Source organism: Melanerpes formicivorus, unplaced genomic scaffold, assembly GCF_026170545.1.
Source record: "Melanerpes formicivorus ecotype bairdi unplaced genomic scaffold, bMelFor1.0.p_v2 SCAF_10, whole genome shotgun sequence".
Lineage (NCBI taxonomy): Eukaryota > Metazoa > Chordata > Aves > Piciformes > Picidae > Melanerpes > Melanerpes formicivorus.
The window spans coordinates 4,036,620-4,057,989 of record NW_027142362.1 but is presented as its reverse complement, the minus strand read 5'-3'; the positions used below and the strand labels follow the sequence as shown (position 1 = coordinate 4,057,989).

Below are 21,370 nucleotides of genomic sequence, written 5' to 3'. Positions count from 1 at the left end.
CCAATGGCAACTGTAGAGATGCCTAATGATACAGATCAGCTGCTTGCCTTGGCACATTTCACACAGAGGAGGTTTCCACCAGCTCTGCTTAAGGAAAATCATCCTCTGCTGTTCCTCCTCCCATTACCAACAATCCTGATGGTTAAGCTTAGATTTTTCTTTTCAGTTTGCACTTTTGCCCCTTAAGGTGTAAGATATCAGTTGAGTGCTTTGCTAAGGTCCTCATCCTTCATAGCTCTCCCTCACTTCTTTGTGTTAGCCATAAAATCTGTGCACCATAGGCACTGACATGGATGAAGAAGGTTACACCTGTCGAAAATAAAGCAAAAGCTGCTTAGGGATGCTGACAGATCAAGGAAAATCCAGCTGCTAAGGTTACTTGAAGGTTGACAAAAGCACACAAGTATTCAACAAGATGTCCAGCAGGCCAGGGCATTAGCAGCCAAAGCTAAGTCAATTTAGACCAGAAAAACTGAGTGTAATAACAATTAACTCTTAAATCCAAACAGGTCACTTGTCCACCCCTGAAGCATCCCTGTCTACTGACATCTTTCAGGTACAGGGTCTGTTGAAATGTGGCAGAAAGCAAACTCAGGTCTACTGACATACTTGAGGGGAGATGCAATGCCTTCATTCTTCCTTTCAGCAATGCTAGGAGGGATTTTTCTACAGGAAGGAAGTGCAAGTACACGAGAGAAAGAAGAGGAAAAGAATCCAGGCATTCTGTCTCTTCTGGACAGAATAATTGTGCTCTGCTGCAATAAACTATCCAACCAGAAGTTTCAGCTAATTAGTATTAGAGACAAATTTTTCTACCAGCTGTTTTCCTTATGACAGATAAGCAGTCTGTCTCTTTCCTCTGCCTGGGCAAACTCTTCCAACAGGATGCCTGGACATGACCAAAACAGGTGATGGCACCTGCACAGAGAATCACAGAGCCATGGAATGGTCTGGGTTGAAAGGGACCTCCAAAGGTCATCTAATCCAACCACCTGTGTAGTAAGCAGGGGCATTCTCAATTAGATCAAGTTGCCCAGAGCAAATACACATAAATTCAAGAGCTTTAAAGAATAAACCTTTATTAGAATAAACCAAACCATGTTGGAAGAGACCTTCAAGATCATCGTGTCCAACCCATCAACCAATCCAACCCACCCAAACAGCTAACCCATGGCACCAAGTACCCCATCAAGTCTCCTCCTGAACACCTTCAATGCATCAGCTTCACACCTTCAACACCTTCAAAGCATCAGCTTGAATGTTGGTGACTGTGAGAGGAAGCACAGAAATTTGTTTGGGCTTCCAGATAGACACTTGGTGCATTACGTGAGTTTCCAAAGCTCTACTGCTGTTAGCACCTAACCTAGAGCAGGCAAAAGACCATCATGCCCCAAAAATGTGAGGCTTTGGGGTTTTTTTTCAGGGAATTTGAAGACTATTTCTGTTTTCATTCTTCATGCTCAAGTGTTTGAAGAGATGATCCTCCACTTTCACTTCTTGAAAAGTCTGTTAGTTTGTCCATCCTGTTCATAACACATCACAGCATCCACCTGGAGCAAAGCATCTGTCTAGCCACACTAATTGAATTAGTCTGTGAATCTACCCAGCTAGAGGCAGAGACCTTTCTAGCTTTCTACCTCCAGAATTTTGATAGCAGAGGTCCCTAAATATACATGTTAGGAAGGAGATGAGCACTTTTGGAGTCTACAGAGATTTCAAGGAAATGAGCTTTTGTTGTTGTTGTTTTCTTTTGATGGAAGAACCAGTTTACCCTGAATGGGAAACAAGTACGTTATGAACTGGCAGAACCCTGTATGGATGAACCAGTTTTTCATGACCTCATGCAGAAACTTTGGCACTTGAGACCTCAGGTAGCCTCTAATGTTCATCTTGTGAGCTGTAGAACATCTGAAAGGTTGATAAGTATCTCATTAAACCTAAGACCATTCAGTTACAAGCACCAGACTGTTCTTCCCACTAATTGTTTAATAACGCTGCCTCAAGCCATCAATGTTGGAGGCCATGCCACTGGGGCAGAGAGGACTATGGATGCATATTGATATGGCCTAGACCTGCTGTGAGCCAAAGTGCAGCATAGGAGGGAGCCATATGCAGCTGAAGAGCAAAGGCCAGCAGCTGAGCGTGTCAGGTCTCTTGCGTTTCTTGCTGCCTATGGTCTGCAGTTCTGCTAGGGCAATGTGCACCAGCTGGGCTTGATAAAAACTCATCAACCTGGGTGGAGACTCTGCTCAAGGTTAGTTTTCACCATTGCCTTTATTAAACTCCCAGAAAATGATGATATTTTCAGAGAGGGAACTCCAAACGGCTGCTTATTTAAAATGTCAGTGCTCAGCTTCCCGGCCTGACTGGTGAACAATCAGAATGATCTCCAGGTCCATTTTCAAAGGCATCTTTGTAAGTATTTAGGAGGTTCCAAGCCACAACTAGCTTTGAAAATGAAGTTTAGGATCCAAATCATGCAGTTATTTCTGAAAAATACGACCTGTGCTTGCACAGAAAACCATTCCTCCCAGGGACCACAGAGGTCCCAGTGCTAAATGGATTAAGCACCTAAACTTCCAGTGAACTGGAAGCTCTCTAACACGAGAAAGCAAAGCAGCAGCCCCCACTGCAGACCCAAAAATGAACTGGGAAAGTGCACTCGGAGGGCAAAGCCGATCAGGTTCTGCTGTTACGCCAACAAGGAACACGATCTGTAATAGTAGAAGTGACGATTAGTGGGTTTTAAAAGAAGATATCTCTTGAAATTAGAACTGGAGGTGAGAGTGACAGCAAAAGGCACCACGGGAGAGGCACGTGGCTGGGACACGAAGCGCAGCGTCCTGCCCACGTGGCAGCGATGCCGCAACGCGTGGCACCTAGCGCTGCTTGTTTTGCGGAACGTCAATTTCTATAGAGGCTCCTTCGTGCCCTTTGGAAAAGGGCATTTGCAGGAGTATGAAACTAGGGCACCCAGGCCTCGGGATGCCAGCAGGAGGGAGATGCGAGCCAGGCCTATCTAGGGGCATCTCATTCCCAACCTGCGTAAAAAACTTCCAGCCCCGTGCGGAGACTTTCTCCGCTCCCTCCGCTTGCGGACTCCGACCCCGCACCGGGAGGAGCCAGCTCCGGGGCGGCCCGGGGGGGGGGGAGGGGGGGGGAGTGTTGCGGCGGCCACCCCTCTCCGTGCCGATAAGAACCGGCTGCGCCGCCCCGCGCGTATCCCGGGACGGGGCTGCTCCACCCGCCGCGGAGCCTCCGCCGGCGCCAGCCCCGCGCTTTCCCCCGCCCCTCGCCGGCGGGGGCGCGGATCCGGCCTGCGCGGGGCCGGCGGAGAGAGGGAGCGCGGCAGGGCGAGGGGAGGAGAGACGGGAGGAGGAGGAAAAGGCGAAGGCGGCGCGCTGGCCATGGCAGCAGCAGCCCGCGGGTGGAGAGGCAGCCGCCGCGGGCTGCCGCTGTGATTGGCACCCCGGGAAGGAGGAAGGCGCGGAGCAGCCGCGGGGCCCGCCATCCCGCGGCGGCGGCGGTGCCCGGGAGGATGCCGGGGAAGCGGAGCTCGGCGGGCGGCGGCGACGGTGGCGGCAGCGAGCTCCCGGGGGCCAGCGCGCCGCGGCAGCGGAGGCGGCGGAGGAAGGTCTCCTGCTTCTCCAGCATCCAGCTCTTCCTGGTGTCCGAGTGCGCGCTGATGCTGGCCCAGGGCACAGTGGGAGCCTACCTGGTGAGTGGGAGCCGGCCCGCGGAGCCCCCCCGCCCGACCCGCCGTGCCGGCGCGGCGGGGCTGAGCCGCGGAGCAGGGGATGCGCCGGCTGCAACCCAGGGGAAGTTTCCGCGCAGCTGGGGCAGGTCGCCGGGCAGCAACACCCCTCATCCCTCTACCTTTACCCCCTGGGTGGGTTTTACGAGAGCCCAGCGTTTCACGGCGTAAATGACTCAGCAGTGCGGGGGGGTTACCCTCTGCCGGCCCTCCCGCGTGTGCGGCGGTTAACTTCTGCAGCCGCTGCCCCGCACTCCCGGAGCACGGCCGGGCGTGCGGCTGGCTGCTCACTGCTGCTAGATCCCGACCTGGCCGGTAACTCGGATCAAACGCCAGCCTCTCCGGTTTATGCTGAACAAATACCGAGGAAATCTAGTGGGGCATTTACTTCGTGCCTCCCGCGTTTGTACATTTCCTTCTCCTCCTCGAGTGATGCTGCGGCGTTAAGCTCAGCTGCCCCGTCGTCTTGGCGGTAGGTAGAGAACAGGCAAAATAGGATTTTGCACTGAATCTGCATAGTGAGATCTTGGTGTCAGCGGCAGAACTGTAGTAGAAGAGTTGGAAAGATGTCCATACGGCTGGGCTTGTGCCTTTGAGTATGCACCGAGAGGCAGCCTGTGAAAATGAAGTGTTCTTCTTCCAGCAGATGTAAGTGTAGAGTTGATTTAAATGTTTCTCAAAATAGCTTGCTGGATTTGAGAATTATAGTTTCCATGGAAAAGAAATGTATTCATAATCTCGGAGGGTTTTTTGAGGCCATACACATAATATACAGTAAGTGCAGGAGCTCTGCATTTGGAATACTTGTATCCAGTATTTAGCCCTGCTCCTCTCTCACACGTTCAAAGTACTTATGCAAATTTGTCCTGAACGTGAGCTGTAATTTTTCAAGGTACGTGGCTAAACTAAGCATGGTTAATATGCCCTATTGATAGGAAATGGAAATTAGCAGTCATCTCTCCGTGTAATAAAACATGGAAGTTTAGTTTGCAGCATATTTGGAATTCCAGAGGAAACTACATCACATCTGTTGAGGTAAATTCAGCAGCTCCCCGTGTGAGCATAGGTGGACATCACTCAGTTTGCAGGAGCCAGATAGGGTCTGTCTCTTTCACATGAGTAACGCCTTAGTAAGTAAATACGTTGTTTCTGATGAGCTGCTTGCAATATGAGTTGTCAGCATGAATGAGTGTGGGATGATGCTTCCTCAAAGTAATGACCAAGGGAGAGCTGGCTGAGGTGATGTCACCCAGCGAGTGGGCACCAGCGTGCTGCGAATGTATGGCTCTGCCTGCGGACTGGATGCTGGCACACTTTGCTACAGTTGCTGAGCACGGGATCGGCAGAGCAGGCTCTAGTGTGGCATTTTCCTCAAACTCCTCTTCTTGCTCTCTCCTCGCCAGTTTAGTGTTTCTTTTCCTGTTTTCCCCGACTCCTGTGGCGTGCTTTGTACTGGAGTAGCACGCTCACTCCCCCTCACTCCTTTGGTGTGTTCCGTGCACCCCAGCCCTGCTGGCAGGGAAAACACTGCTACAATTCTGGGAGTTCTGCCTCCCTCCTCCTGGGGGTTAAGCAAACTGAGCTGCTGCTGTCTTTACTCTTTGCCATTCTCCAGGACTGTGAATCACAGAATTATTGAGGCTGGAATAGACCTCTGAGATCATTGGACCTAACACCACTATGCTGACCAGACCATGCCACTAAGTGCCACATCCAATCTTTCCTTACACATCTCCAGGAATGGTGACTCCACCACCTCCCTGGGCAGTCCATTCCAGTGTTTAATTACCCTTTCCACAAGGGTGCAGCCTCAGGCCATGCCCTCATCTTGTCATAAGTTGCCTGGGGGAAGAGCCTGAGCCCCACGTTACTACAACTTCAGGTAGTTGTAGAATGTCCCCCCCTGTGTCTCCTCATCCCCAGGCTAAACAGCTCCCCCTCAGCCTCTCCTCTTCAAACTTTCCCTCCAGTTCCTTCCCCAGTGTCTTACTGCTTTCCTCTGGACCTGCTCCAGCACCTCAAGATCTTTCTTGAAGTGAGGAGCCCAGAACTGAGGCCAAGTACAGGGGTAGAATGACATTCCTATCCTGCTGGCCATGCTATTCCTGATACAAGCCAAGATGCCATTGGCCTTGTGTGCCCCCTGGGCACACTGCTGGCTCATGCTTAGTTGGTTGTCACCCAGCACTCCCAGGTCCCTCTCTGCCAGGCTGCCCTCCAGCCACTCATCCCCCAGTCTGTAGCACTGCATGAGGTTGTTGTGGCCAAAGTGTAGGACCCTGCACTTGGCCTTGTATAAACCTCATACCATCTTGCCCAGCATGACATCATTCACCCATGGTCAGCTGGGTCTTCTAGCAGACAACTGGTTAGTGGAGGGGGGGAAAAAAAAAACCATCCTAAACTGACAACAATCCCCAGCATGCATAAGCAGTGGCCCAGCTGCACTGGGCAAGTGTTCCTCCCTTCCCTGTATAATTTATCTGTCGTCATTGCAAATACCATGCAGCTCTTTGTACAACGAACAGATGCAAATGTGGAGTTATCTTTGGAGAGTGGATCTGCACTAAGGTGCCTCTGGGTGGGCGCTGTGCTTACAGGTGTTGTAGGAGAACAACAGCAGCAGCAGGAAAGGTGTTTGGTGGAAAGTGTGGAGAGAGAACTTAATCATTTCTGCAGACCGGGTGTCCTGTGGGGCCAAGTGCTGTTCTCGGGTGGAATCACTGGAGGCAGAGCAGAGTTGCCCAGGTGTAACTGCAAGTGGATATTCATTTACTCAGGCTCCAGGGGTAAGCAGGAGGCTTGTTGGGCTTGGCAGTGGCACTCTGGGCTGCCCCCTGAGGGACAAATTAGCAGATGAGACAAAGCAAGAGAGCAAACAGAAAGACAGACAAATAGGGAGATGCTGTGGAGGACAGACACACTGTGTAGTTCTGGGAAGTTGAATAAACTACTAATTTTAGCCTGCCAGCAGAGAGCGAGGACTGCCTTCATGCTTCTGCTTTGCTTGGCCACGTGTGTGACTTTCCCTAGTTATTTGTAACTCAGGAAGAGAAACCTTTTTTTTTGCCTTATACGGTGACAAGTTGGTTTCCTTGGGTTTGCCTGCCTTGCTCTGCACAGAGGCCAAAAACTCAGCTTGGTAAGAAGAGGCTAGGGCTTGACTTTTAAGAGTGACTGAAGAGCTCGGATTTGGTTTTTCTTGGCTTTCATATCAGTCCACTTGGAAGTGGGTAGTTAAATTTCTCTATTTTAGAGATGCAAAGACTTCTTTCTCTCCACGCTTGCTGCGCAGCCAACTGCCAGCACCCACTTGAATGCATGCACGAAGTATGCATTCATTCATTACGTGGTTTTGGAAGCAAGGATTGTTCACTTTGATTTGTTCATAAAACATTGTGCTTGCCAACAGGGCTTTATAAATAATAAATGCTGATAAAAATCTATCAAGTCCAATTCTTTTCCCACAGAACTCAGCGGCGAAAGGACCCCAGGATGCCAGCGGTAGAGGTCTATGGTTAATTAGCCTGGTGTCTCTGAGGTCTGTCACATGAGGGTTTTAGGGTGTGTTTGATTAATGTCGTGTTCCAAGATGTTTGTCAATTACTGGGCTTGCTCTTTGCAAAAGGCACATGTTCCAAACCGACTTGGTGCTGTACCCTGCATACTTTATGCAAATGCAAGCCTCCGCTGCTGCCTTAATTTCTGGGGCTGCTGAATACACCCTGTTATTTGCATATTCTTGCAAGGTTTTGTGTATGCATTTATTTGGCCTCATCTAATTACTCCTTGCTTGCTTTTGGAAACTCGAGTTTCCCAGCATCTGCAGCGGCAGAGGGGAAATGCTGCTTGCAGTCTGCATTCCTGCTGCAGAAGTTACTCGGGGGTTTTTTTTGCAGCAACTTTGAAAAGCCCAGATGATTTCCACACACCTCCCCCCCCGCCCCCCGGTTGCTCTCCTGCAGCGTCAGTCTGTGGATTAAAGAGCTGAGCATGACTGGTGCAGCTGGCAGCAGGAGGGGAAGGCTGGGACCTCCGTTTTCCAGTGGGAGCCCTGTGCCTTTCGGGTGAACGCAGCAGTGTGCTCAGTCACCCCAGCCGTGCGGCGATGAGGATTTCGATAAGGCTGATTCACATACCTTGGCAGCACTTCCCTCCTTGCTCCCCCTCCACTCCTGGATTCCTGTCTGCATTATGTTTTGAAACATTTGGACTGGTAATAAGGTTCCAAGTGCTCCTGACTGTTTATCGCCCAGGCTTTTCATCACCCTAACCAGCCAAACCTTTCTCCTAGCCCGGCGGTGAAGCCGTTGCTTCAGCAGAAGGCGAAGAGCTCTGGGTTTGACAGACACAGTTTGTGGAGCAGGAGCATGATTTAATTTTCTCCCTCTAGCCTTTAGCCTCGGCTCGCTCTGGTTCAAACTGACCTAGTTGCAAGCCTCCAACATCTGCCGAAGTCACGGGCTCCTTTAGATACAGGGGGCGCATATGGGAAGTGGGTTGAGGAATGGTGATGTGGTGCGCTCCGCAGAGCTGTTTGTACAGAGCTTTACTGAGATGTCTCTGTTTGCTGCAGCTTTGAATGCAACTATTCATGTGTTTTGTCAAGTGACAGAGGATGGCTGGCCTCAGCAGGAGATGGAAAGGAAAATAATTGGCCCCTCCCAAGGCGGGTGCATTGGTGTTTGCGTGGGGATGAATGCCAAATTGTTTTGGGTTTTGCTGAATGAAAACTTTTGAGCCACGCTTAGCTTCCTGGCTAGAGCTTTGCTTGGAGCAGTGGTGGTGGAGTGCAGCTTGTGAAGGCCCTCTTAAGGTAGCTGCAGTAAAAATAGTGCATGCGAGTCCAGGTGAGACTGTGTGCTGTGTGTATGTGCTCTCTGAGGCAGGCTCCTGCAGTTTTATTGCTGATGGAGTTTGGGATATTGATGAAAAGCTTAAAGTTCTATATTCAAAGGTAAATAGAGAAGTTAATCATCAAAGGGTTCCTGCTGGAATAATCAGACTGAGGGAGTTGGGACTATTCAGTCTGGAGAAGAGAAGGCTCTGAGGAGACCTAACTGTGGCCTTGCAGTATCTGAAGGGGGCTACAAGAAAGCTGGGGAGGGACTTCTTAGGGTATCAGGGAGTGATAGGACTGGGAAAAAAAAATAGTAATGGGTAGTTTCAGATTGGATGTTAGGAAGCTCTTCACCATGAGGGAGGTGAGACACTGGCACAGGTTGCCCAGGAAGGTGGTGGAAGCCTCATCCCTGGAGCTTTTTCAGGCCAGGCTGGATGTGGCTCTGAGCAACCTGATCTAGCGTGAGGTGTCCCTGTCCATGGCAGTGGGGTTGGAACTTGAGGTCCCTTCCAATTGTATGAAATAGGGGTCCTGTGGGATGGATACCAAGGAACTGAAAGATTAGGAAGAGCATTTGACTTTTGGATTTGAGTTGGTTTTGTGTACACCCCCTTCCTGTGTTAAATGTGACACATGCAATACTGTTTGCCTGTTACAGAAAGGAGTTGTCTCTCCTGTTGCAGAGACCTGGTCAAGGGTTCCTTGAAATTAGAGGGGTCCACATAGAGGATGCCATTAAAGACAATTTCATTTTAGGAGTACTGCAGTGCTTCAAAGCTTTCTGTTGTGCTTGGTGCTATGCAACAGAACTTGCCCCACAGCATTTGCAGTCTGGTTAAACTGGGAGAGAGGTATGTTATAGATGGGGAAACTGAGGCAGAGCTTGGCTCTGTTGCTGGAGCTATTGGTAAAGCTTTAGCTTGGTTAACAGCAGGAGAGCTTGAATGACTTGGGCATGGGCAGAGAAGAGTGGCAGCGAGCAATTCCAGTTTCAGGTGCTTCAGTCCCCTTCAGACTTAACTGGTTTCATGTGGAATTTATTATTGTTTTTATTAAAGTATTTATTTTCCTAGAATAAGAATCAGCTTTAAAATATCCCTGTCCTTTTTTATGTTTGGTTGTGGGTTTTTTTTCCCCCCCTTTCCATCCTCAGCAGTGCTGAGTAATAAATTAGCTGTAATGCTCATAATTTATTTGTCGCTGGGGTATTTAAGGGGGGGAAAAAAAACGGAGTGAAAATAAATGTTTTAGTGAGGATGAAGGCTGCCAAGCTTTGGCTGGTTATTGCTTACAGTTCATTTTCCCTTAATATATCTTTGCTGGCAATGTTATTTCTGGAAAGTTGTTTCTAGTATGCCTTTCCCATTAGAGAATATTGTCTGTTTTGCAGCTGAGTTGCACAGAAAGTTGCTCTCAACAAGCTCTTTTGACTACATTCCTATTTCTTTTCTAAGAAGCCTTTTGATGGTTGGTTTTTTTTTTCCAGTCTCTGACTGTGGAGTGGGGGAGAAACCAGATCCAGCTCTGGGTAGTGATGCCATCAGACTCCTGTGGGGCTTGGCTTGGGGAATGTGGCATTGACTCATCAACATAAAAACTTCATACAAATTAGCAGAAACAAATGTGATCAGGTGTAGGGAGGATGCCTGAGTGCCAGGAAGGCTTGTGAGTAGCTGGCAATGGTACATTGGTTTGAAGTTGTGTTGTATGTACTGCTAATGATGGAGCAGTGTAGAGATAATGTGTTTGTCTCTTCCATTATGTACTGGGTGCCTCTTGCAGAGTAAATCCAAGCTTACAATTTGCTGCCTTCTTGCTTAAATGCATTTAAAGGACAACTGCACTTGATGTGTGAGACTGTGAACTAATTTATTGCCTTTTAAAAAAAATATTATTATTATTGGCAGAAAATTTGGGCAGTTCTGAGTTTTCTTTGTAAGGGCCAAGTGGTCTCTGCAAGTCCTGGAAGAAAGAGCAGCCTGTTAGAAATGTTATGGTCCATCATAACCACCAATGTCTCATTTCTTCTGGCCAGCCCTCACTTCCAAAATCCCTTTAGCATTTGCTGTGTGCCTGTGTGACAACTAGCTCTGAGCTTTAATGGCCTGCAGGATTCGTGCAGCTGAGGTTTAAAGGGATCTTGAATTAGATCAGAGAATTACATTGATCATAGAATGGGAGGCAGGGAGGGACCTCTCTGTTGTTCTTGCTTTGTGCAGTAACTCTGCCTCACAGCAGCCCCATGGTAAGCTACAGAGCTGGATGTGTGGTTGGAAAGCTGCAGCTTGGGGAGGGACCTGGGGGTGTTGGTTGGTAGTTGACTGAACATGAGCCAGCAGGGTGCCCAGGTGGCCAAGCAAGCCAGTGGCATCCTGGCTTGGATTAGAAAGCAGGGGTGGGGAGGTGATCCATCCCCCTGTGCTCAGCACTGGGGAGGCCACATCTTGAGTGATGAGTTCAGTTCTGGGCCACTCACTCCAGGAAGGACATTGAGGGGCTACAGCATGTCCAGAGAAGGGCCTGCAGCACTTCGGCTACAAGGAGGGGCTGAGGGAGCTGGGGATGTGCAGTCTGGAGAAGAGAAGTCTGAGGGGAGACCTCATTGCTCTCTGCAGCTCCTTGAAGGGAGGTTGGAGCGAGGAGGGGGCAGCCTTTTCTCCTTGGTGGCCAGTGACACCAGAGGATATGGTTTCAATCTGCACCAGGGGTGCAGATATTAGGTTGGATATTAGGAAATTTTTCTTCACTGAAAGGGTTCTTAAACACTGGAATGGTCTGCCCAGGGCAGTGCTGGAGTCACCATCCCTGGGGGTGCTTGGGGACATGGTTTGGTGTTGACCCTGCAGTACTGGGTGGAGGGTTGGACTGGATGATGTTGGAGGACTCTTCCAACCAGATATATTCTCTGAATAGTTCTGTATGTCTCTTTAAATCATACCATAGCCCCTGTCTCAGAGAGGGCTCAGCTGAATGGCAATCCCTCTCCTCCTCTGCAAGGGGGAGCAGATACTCCCTGTTTCCCAGAAAGGGATCTCTCTCAGGTTGCACGGACTTTCTTTTCCCATAATTTCAGGCTATGGTAAAGGCCCACCAGCCAACTTCTGTTCTGCTACAGCAGTGTAAATTTATTGCTTCAGAAGAGTTATTCTGCAATTCATCCAGAAAGATTTGTCCTCTGTGTATAATAATCTAACATGTTTCCTTACTCTGTGCACTCCTTGGCCTTCAGTTATTTCTTCACGGCTGCAAGATTAAACAATGGCATAGTACTTAGTGGGTGAGGTTGCAGCTTGGATGAATTAGGGTAGCTTTGTGTTCTGATCAGCACCAGATGAAGCTGCAGAGTGATACATTTCAAGCATCATCCAAAGAAGTTTAAGTAAACACATGACAGTACTTTGTGTAGTGACTCTCATGTTAAGTGCTCCAGTGGAGTTGGGAGGAATTAGGTTTTCCTATTGCGTAGCAAAAAACGGGCCACTGATTTTGATTTACAAGGCTTCATTATAACTCTGCAGCAAAACCAGGACTAGAACCCCAAGAGTCCTATCTCCAGGTCACCTTGGAGCAACCACTAGACTCTCTGTCTCTTTGTAGATGCAAGTAGCATTCCCTGCTCCAGCAAGTAGAGATTTAACGCTGCTATGCTTCATACACTATCAATACACCCAGCAGTAACAGTAAGCTGTTTGGGGAGTTCCTGGAGTGTCTGGTGCTGCTTCCCATCAATGCTGGGAAGGCTCTGCCCTCTTATGGGAAGCATAAGGTGCTCCCTGCATCCAAGATGTCTCATTTTGAGTGGATGGATCAAAGCATGGAGAGAAGGAATGGTTCCTTTTTCCCAAGACTTGGAGCTGGGAAGCAGTTGTAATCATGCAGAGATGAAGACCTACAGCACAGGTATGACTGGATCTGCCCCTCCTCACTTAGCAAATCTAGCAAAGGCCTTAGAAATAAAATCATCCCTCCAGCTAGCAACTTGCTCTTTTCCAGCCTTATTCTGAATGTGATGTCATTCTGCTTTTTGATACCTGAATATCCTTTACTGAAGTGCAGGCGGCAGGCACCCTCCTGCTGCTGCACAGTGCCTGTTGTATTGAGGTTGGAGATCTTTTACTCAGGGGCTCACACTGCAGCAGTGCTTCAACACACTCAATTTTACATAACTGCTTGCAGCACAAAAACAAAATCTTTCCCTCACATGGGCTGGAATATTTGTCATCCTTGTTGCTTATTCTCTATGGCTCAAGAAGAAGAGCAGCAGTTTGATTTGGCTTCTTTCTCCTCTCTGCTGCCTTTCCTATCCTGGTGTACTTTCTTCCTGCTTTCCACTTTCTCCTTTCCCTGTGTTTTTTTGTAAACAACTTTCTCTTTCTGGTGTCTGCAGCTATTCCATGGATGATTTCTGCATGTTTGCAGGCCCAGTGACTTTTAGAAAAGTGGCTGTAAGGGCAGATGTGGGAGCAAAGAATTTGTTTTTTCCATGCTCCATAATGCTCTATTTTCACATCGGCCACAACAACCCCGGGCAGTGCTACAGGCTGGGGCCAGAGTAGCTGGAGAGCAGCCAGGCAGAAAGGGACCTGGGGGTGCTGGTTGATAGTAGGCTGAACATGAGCCAGCAGTGTGCCCAGGTGGCCAAGAAGGCCAATGGCATCCTGGCCTGCATCAGGAACTGAGTGGCCAGCAAGAGCAGGGAGGTCATTGTGCCCTGTACTCAGCACTGGTTAAGCCACACCTTGAGTCCTGTGTCCAGTTCAGGGTCTCTCAGTTTAGGAAAGATGTTGAGTTGCTGGAAGGTGTCCAGAGAAGGGCAACAAAGCTGGGGAGAGGTCTGGAGCACAGCCCTGTGAGGAGAGGCTGAGGGAGCTGGGGTTGCTTAGCCTGGAGAAGAGGAGGCTCAGGGGAGACCTCATTGCTGTCTCCAACTACCTGAAGGGAGGTTGCAGCCAGGTGGGGGTTGATCTCTTCTCCCAGGCAGCCATCACCAGAACAAGAGGACACAGTCTCAAGCTGTGCCAGGGGAGGTTTAGGCTGGATGTTAGGAAGAAATTCTTCCCAGAAAGAGAGATTGGCCATTGGGATGTGCTGCCCAGGGAGGTGGTGGAGTCACCATCCCTGGAGGTGTTTAGGAAGAGCCTGGATGAGGCACTTGGTGCCATGGTTTAGTTGATGAGATGGTGTTGGGTGATAGGTTGGACTCGATCTCAAAGGTCTCTTCCAGCTTGGTTTATTCTTTTCTATTTTCTGGGCAAGGCTTTCTGGAATTGTCAATTGTTAATATTTAAAGGTCAATTGTTAATATTTCAATGTCCTTTAAAGCCACTTAGCGTGCTGCTCACCTGTATAATTCATAATGCCTGAGTTTACTGACAGTGGGGGAAGGCTTCAGCTTCAGTTTGCTGGTGATCCATAAAATGACAGGGAAGTTTTTAGAGGAACCTGCATAATTCACTTGTATTTGAGTTCTTTGTGACTCACCCAGCATGATGGTTTCTGAAGCAGCTAAGGCAGATTTGCTTTCAAGTTGTTGTTGTTGGTTGTTTTGTTGGTTGTTTTTTTTTGGGTGCTTTGATGTTTGCATCTGAATCCAACACTTTCTCAAGGTATTCTTGTGTGTGTGTGTGTGGTTGGGGTGGGGTGGGGTTTTTGTTGGGTTTTTGTGTGTGTGTGGTGTTTTCTAGGGTTTTGTTATTGTTTGTGGTTTGGGGTTTTCCCCCTTTTCCTGTAAAAGGCAACTGTTGCAAACTCTGCCACAAAGAAACTGAAGGAAAGCTTGGCAGCTTGGGAAGAGTTGTGAGGTGTAGATGTGGAGGAATACAGGAAATCTCCAGCAAGGCTTAACTTTTCATTTGGAATCATGTATAGTGGGGTGTGTGTATATATATACACACATACATATTTGGCTTCTTTACTCCCCATACACACTCCAGAAGGTAGATTTTTTTACCTACAATCAGAGAATGGCTTAAGTTGGAAGGAACCTTAGAGATCATCCTGTCTAACCTCCCCACCAAGGGCCGATTTCAGTTCGGGGAGCTGGGGTTGTTCAGCCTAGAGAGTAGAATAGAATTAACCAGGTTGGAAGAGACCTTTGAGATCATGGAGTCCAACCTATCATCCCAACACCATCTCATCAACTAAACCATGGTGACAAGCACCCCTTCTAGTCTCTTCCCAGACACCTCCAGTGATGGTGACTCCACCACCTCCCTGGGCAGCACCTTCCAATGGCCAATCTCTCGCTGGGAAGAATTTCTTCCTAACATCCAGCCTAAACCTCCCCTGGTGCAGCTTGAGACTCTGTCCTCTAAGAAGACAAGACTTCTCCACGAGGAGAAGACAGCAGGTGGGCCTTAGAGCTGCCTTCCAATAGCTGAAGGGATCCTATGGGAAGGCTGCAGAGGGACTTTTCAGGAGGGTGTCTAGAGACAGACAAGGGGGAATGGTTTGAAGCTGAGGGAGAGCAGGGTTAGATTGGAGCTGAGGAAGAAGCTCTTCATGAAGAGGGTGGTGAGACTCAGGCTGCACAGGGAGGTTGTGGATGCCTCCTCCCAGGAGGTGTTCAAGACCAGGTTGGATGAAGCTTTGAGACTGGTTGAGAGGCATCCCTGTGAGGAGGTTGGGGTAGATGACCTGAGATCCCTTCCAACCTAAGCTGTTCCAGGATTGCAACCCACTGTGTTAAACAGTGAGCAGTCTTTGTTTCCTCTGGTAGAACTTCAACAGGAAGAGCTGCAAAAAGGTTTGTTTGAGGTGGTTCTTGTTTTTATTTCTGAGAAGGAGGATGTGAAGTAGCTGCTACCTCTTTCCACGTCTCGACTTCATGTAAACTTAGTTTGGCACATGAGAAATGTCAAGGGAGAAGGGGGTGGGGGGGGCAGCATTTGAAGCTTCCAACAGAGAAGCTAAAAAACCCTGACTACAAGATTATTTTGAAAAATATGAAGGAGAAATGCCCCCAGTGCTCTCCTGCTGCTGCTTGTGCTGTGCTAACGACTTTCATCTGTTGGCAACATGCTTACTCCTCATCCTGCCAGGGCCTGAGTGTTGCATGATGTACTGGGGTGCCGCATTAGAGGTTGATCATTTCTTTCCCTGTGACTGGGAAACAGCAGTGTAACAACATGTAACTAGGGCTGGACTTTTGGGGAGGAAAAGTTTGAGTTTAGCTTTCCAGTTGTTCAGTCCTGTGGCTGGCTGCTTGCTCCGCTGAGCTGCAAGAACAACTGTAATTGTTAGGTCTTTTTAAAGCTTCTTTTGACAAGTTCTTAAGTCTCTGAACTTTTCTCTTGGAAAGGGTACCCATCTTGCTTGTGAGGTGTTGGGGGGGGGTTAACCTTGTGCTGCAGCCATATGCCCACCCAGCCACTACCTTTCTCCAGAGGGCAGGGGCAGCAGAATATGAAGTGAAAAAGCTCTTGTGTTGAGATGAAGACTAGCAATTACTGTCAGGGGCAAACCAGACTTGACCCCCAGGTCATGAAGATTGACTTTTATTGCCAATTAAAAGAAATTTGGATGCTTAAAACAGAGGCAAAAATTTAAACAGCCCTGTCCCTCATCCTACCTCTTCTTACTAGGCTGGCTGGGAGCATGTCCCCATCAGGTGCTTGCTCCACTCTGCTGGGAGAGCATCTGACCTCATCCTTGAGCTGAAGTAAACCATTAATTCTCTCTGAGCACTGACAGGCTCTTTGCAGAAATGTTGTAAATGGTTTCCCCAGTGCTTGGAACCTGTTTGCACTTGGTGGTCAGTCAGCATTTCCTGCGGTGTGCTGCTGGGCAGCAAGTAGGTGCAGCCCAAGGAGAAACACATCTGTGCAACCAAACCTTGGGGTGATTTGGTTTTGTCCTGCAGGCACTGTCTGTAAAAGTTGATTGTGGGAATAGCCTGTGCCAAGTGGTTTGTGTGATGGGCAGAGAAAGCACTGGGCCCTTGGTGAGAAAGAGTGGGCAGCATTTTTAGGGCTTACCAGCAAAAGAGAACCGTGGGCTTTGGGTTTTGACTGGTTCAATGTACAGGGCTGAGAGCAGTTAATTACAAAGGGCCTTTCAGCCTCTGTATGAGATGCACACTTTGTTTCCTGCTGCCTATGGCTAGTTATAATGCAGGTCCTTATGTCTGAAGCCAGTGCAGCTGCTGCCTGAGGGACAGGAGCTTTAGCTGAAGGGATGCCTTGTCTAGGGGTGCTTGTTTGTGAAGGGTGCTGACGTTAGCTTTGCAACATCAGCTGGTTTGGATGATCCTGTAACTACAGGATCACAGGACAGGAGCTGGGCTTATTGAGGTGCTTGGTTCATTGAATGCCCACTGAGCTCAATTGTGTTCCTGCAGAAACCTCCTGCGTTTTGTTCTCCAGCTTTGGCCCAAAGAAGGGGGGTCTTTGTCTCCAAGTTGGCACTTCTGTCATCAAAAAGTGGTATCAGAAGCCATGTGGCTAGCCTGAGCCCTTGGGTTGTGGTTCTATGATGCTAGTCTAGGTTGGGTTTTGTTTTCTGTTTTTCTCTTGCTATAATCTGTGATATTTAATACTGTTAAATTTATACATCAGGGGAGCTGGCTTGGGGTTAACTGAAGGGCTTTCACCTAACCTTTGGGATTCAAACCTGCCAACTTTAAAGAACTGGGAGAGCGAAGGCTGCAGAAATATTTCAAGTATTCCATGGGGCAAGATAAACTGTTTGCTTCCAAGAGTTTATTTGCTCAATTGAGGCCACTTCTGCATTGACAAATCCCTCTGAATGGATTCCAAAACCAGCTTGGAAGTTATTGGATGGCTATTGAAGTTAAGCCACACGCAAACCATGTGCTAGAGGCCCAGCTTTGTGGGTTTGCTGTGTCATTTGGCGCCACTGAGCAAGCTTTCTTCCGTGCTGGCCCCATACAGAAGTCCAGTGTTTTCGGTGGATTAGGATGCATCAAGGCTGCTCTGTTGCTCTTAATCCAAGTGCCAGCTCTTAACCAAGAAGGCAGAAGTTTCACATTTCTTCTTGCTGTGTCTCGTGGAAGCGTTTGGGGCTCGTGGTGTAGCCTCTTGTAGCTGAGATGGCATTTATTGATCTGGATCATTCGACTTCATTCAATGCTGGACAGGCGTTTTGCCAGGATTTTTTATTTTGCCTTCTCATTTGAAGAGATCCCTAATGAATTGCTGTAGTGGTGTATAATGACTCTTGGGAAATATTGCATTCAGCTTCTAGAATCAGGTCTGTGCTCTTCTCAAATTGCAGGCTCTCGAAGTGTGCCTCTTGAGTAGCGCTCGGGGTCCCTTGTCATTATCTGAGCTTTCAAGAGGCTCCCAGGTTAAGATGTGTCTTTGGTGTTCTGTGGGCAGGTATCCAGTGAGCAATTTGGTTAGCAGGGAGGTAAATCTGTCTGCAGAGTTTTCCCTGCTTCCACTGCATTGCTGAGACCAGAAGGTTGCTGCCAGGAGAAACAGGCTTGCTTTCATCCAGGACACAAGATTTTCTCTTCTTGAGGGTCAGGGCTTGAAACTGTTTGAAGACAGTTTGCATAGCTGGGAGTTTGAGTCAAGGGAGGGAGAGTCTGGTATGGAGGTAGGAAGGTAGAATTCAACTTCTGGGAGAGCTCCTTTTACACCTGGAGAATGTCCTGCAAGTTGGGCAGCAGCAAACAGTCATTATGTGGCTTGAATTAATTAGATTTCTTGTGGAAGCCACGGTGAGTCTGGGAATCAGCATAAGGGTGTGTGGCCTCATGCCTGGAAATTTCTTCTTCCCAGGCCCAGCTCAATACTTGCTCTGAGGTGGCTTTAGTTTGGGGGAGTGGTTGCCCAAAATGAACAGATAGGAATGTTCTGCAAATGGCCTGTGTCAGTGTGAGGTCTTCTGATGCAGGTAACTGTGCCTCTTGGCATGAGTGGAGTGTGGCTGGTTACTGTTATGCTGAACTTGGTCATACCTGACCAAAATGTTACAGATTGCTGTTAGGCATTGCACTGAAGCTTCGAGATAAGGAGTCTTTAAGAGATGCACACAACTTTGGTACACTGGAAATACAAGTTGAAACTAGAATGACCTTTGCTTTCTCCTTTGTTTGTCCCCTGTGGTGCCTAGTACATAAATTCCAGAAGCTTCCAATTTGATGCTCAGCATCCTGACTGCACTCAGAGCTCTTGGTATCCAGACAGCATCACAAAAAGTGGAGTTCATGGAGTGTTTCCAGCAGTCTGTGTCACTGTGTATTTCCCTGCTCTCCCTCTTGCCCCTGCTGCTTGCACAAGTGTGAGATTAAACGATGAGGCAACAGCAACTTGTTTTCCCTAAGCCAATACTGGCTAGGCAGATTCTGTTGGTGGTGGCATCTTGGCAGGGACAGAGTGAAATTCCTGCCACATGTGGGTAATGTTTTCAAGTCAGGCTCGTACTGTGCAGCTGGCTATCCAGAGCTGTCAAGTCCAAACTGATTCCCTTCGTCAGTCAAGACTGACTAATGTTCATGCCCAGAGAAATCTGGTTTTGTTCACACTTGGACAACATGGCATGTGGCAGACTTGGGGGAGGACAGCTTTGCCCATGGGGTAATGCTTGTTGGCTGAGGAGCAGCTAATACTTGTACCTTCTGGTGAAGAAGCAGACCAGAGATGTTTGGGCGCATTTCCTGCCTTTGTCATGGACTTCCCCAGGCCTCCTTTGAGCTTGCTTTCCATCAGCAAGTGTGCTAGCTATGGTATTGTCTGACTTCATGACCCTCTTGTGGGCTGGGCTGATGGGCACTGGATGCTACTGTGATGGTAACTGGAATGAAAGAGGCACCCAGGCTTGGACCCTGAAGCAGGTGTCTAGCAGCTGCCATAACAAGTTGAACCAATTCACTGATCATTTTGTGTTACCTTACCTGTAGCTGATCCATGAGGCTTCCCCCTTCACCCTGGGCTGTAGTGCAGCCTTGTTGCCAGCTGAGTGGTATCCCTGCTTCCTCCACACCTGCCTGGAACCACAGGGCTGAAACTGAAGCGTCCTGCCCTTGGCTTTTCAAGCCTTCACAGGAAAAGACTACTTTGGGGCTGCTTCACTTGCTCTTTGTTAGTGATGGATTTTGAAAGAGCTCAAGGGTATTATTTTTCTAAGATACTGTCTAAGCCATGCTCACATTGACAGAAGGAACCTACTTTAAGCATCTCTTTGAAAATGGGACTCTTGTTCCCAAGCCTCTAAAATGCTTTTGAAAAAGCATCCTTCCCTGTTACTGACTGCAGTGGAGTGCTTCAGTGGTGCCCAGCTTCCCTTGAAGCAGGCCCAATTTAGAGTCTAAATATTATGTGCCTGGCTAATAAACTGTATTGTAATTAGTACCTTGGGGAGGCAGGAGCCAGGGAGAAGCTGAGTTAAGAGAACCTGCCTGTGAAGGATGAGTGAAGAACTGTGGAAGGAGATGAAAACACAGGATTTGAAAAGGGCTGTGGAGGATATGTGGTGGGAAGAAAGTGCACATGGACCTGTGAGCAAAACTTTTTACTAGGCTTGGGTAAAAGAAGACAAAAGATCTAGCAGAGCAGTTAGTGAGACTGAAGAGGATGAATAATGATCCTCTCACTAGTCAAACCCTCTCAGTTAATGTAACCTGCAGGGTAATGCAAGTGCCAGTTTTCCAGCTTCCTCTGTGCAAGCTGAGCTGGGCTCATCCCATCACAGATCCATTAGGGCCGTCTCTGAGAGACAGGCTGCAGGGGCCAGGCTGCTGAGATAACAGAGGCTTTGTCTTGGTTGGCTTCATACATATGCCTTTCATTTGCCTTTGCTTGATGTGTATCCCAGGGAAGCTTAGCAGGGCTTTAAGCAATGCACCTGGAGGTGACAGATTTCTGCTGGTGATGGGAATGCTGCAGCTATGTGTGCAGCTCTTGTCCTGCATGGTCTGTCATGCCCCTGCAAAACCAGGGTTAAAAGAAACCAGAGGCTGGGAAAGTACAAAGAGAAAAGACAGAGTGCTCACGTTGGCTGCACCAGCAAATGGCTTGGTGAATGTCCTTAGCTTGGTGGTGTTCTCACTCTGCAGTGCCTGGATTCTGGGTTCCTTGCAGAATTTGGTGTGTCCCTGCTGTAGGAGGCCATGGGAACCTCTCTTCTGTTGTTTTTGCTAACATCAGACTCCAGTAGATAAATGGAAGAGGTGGTGACTTCTGTCATCCTTGTGCATGGTCACAGAATTTTTGCAGGCTCTGGTATTTCTGCAGTGAGGGGACTCTGTCAGCTGCTGTTTGGTGCCTGGCTCTGACATGGGTTATTGTTAATCCTGCAGACACAGGGGTGAAATTCAGCCATCTGTGTGTACAGCCTCAGCAGATGCATTTGCTCATTGGGTTTTTGATAGCTCATTTCATAGTGAATCCCAAGGACCAGAGCTCCCGTCATCTGGTGAGAGATCTCATTGCCTGTATCTCCATTGTCACAGGGAGCAGGTTGGGACAAGTGAAATGATGACGAGTCCATTGCTCTGGCTAGCTCTCCCATTTAATATTTCCTTAGGATCTCTTATTTATTCCTTCATCTGTTATGTTGTGTGTGCTGTTTTTAAAAGCTATTTCTAAATCACCTCCTGTTCAGGAGGAAAGGCCTTTGCTGCATGTGAGAAGTGACGGAATGAGGAGATCATGATGGCATGAGATAGAGAGTGCCATGGCTTATGCTGCACTCAGGACTGCCAAACTTAAACCTGCAAATGCCACAAGTCTGCCCTTTCTGACTTCCACCCCCTGTTCTTCTCACAGGAAGTGTTCAGCTAATACCCAGGTTCTTGGGTGGGAGTA

The 21,370-nt window shown here is 48.5% G+C and overlaps 1 protein-coding gene across 2 annotated transcripts in view; it reads left to right on the top strand.

Moving 5' to 3' along the window:
• Window positions 1-3,223: 3,223 nt before the first annotated feature.
• The window catches only part of SLCO3A1 (solute carrier organic anion transporter family member 3A1), a 164,767-nt gene continuing 146,620 nt past the window's right edge, over window positions 3,224-21,370 (top strand). Inside the window, exon 1 of one of the 2 annotated variants that reach the window (XM_068143374.1) lies at window positions 3,224-3,718. In XM_068143374.1, coding sequence (XP_067999475.1) covers window positions 3,539-3,718 — 180 coding nt within the window. In that variant the 5' untranslated portion in view covers window positions 3,224-3,538. Of the gene's footprint in view, window positions 3,719-8,471; window positions 8,571-21,370 lie in introns of those variants that run through there. The other variant, XM_068143375.1, reaches the window with a different exon arrangement.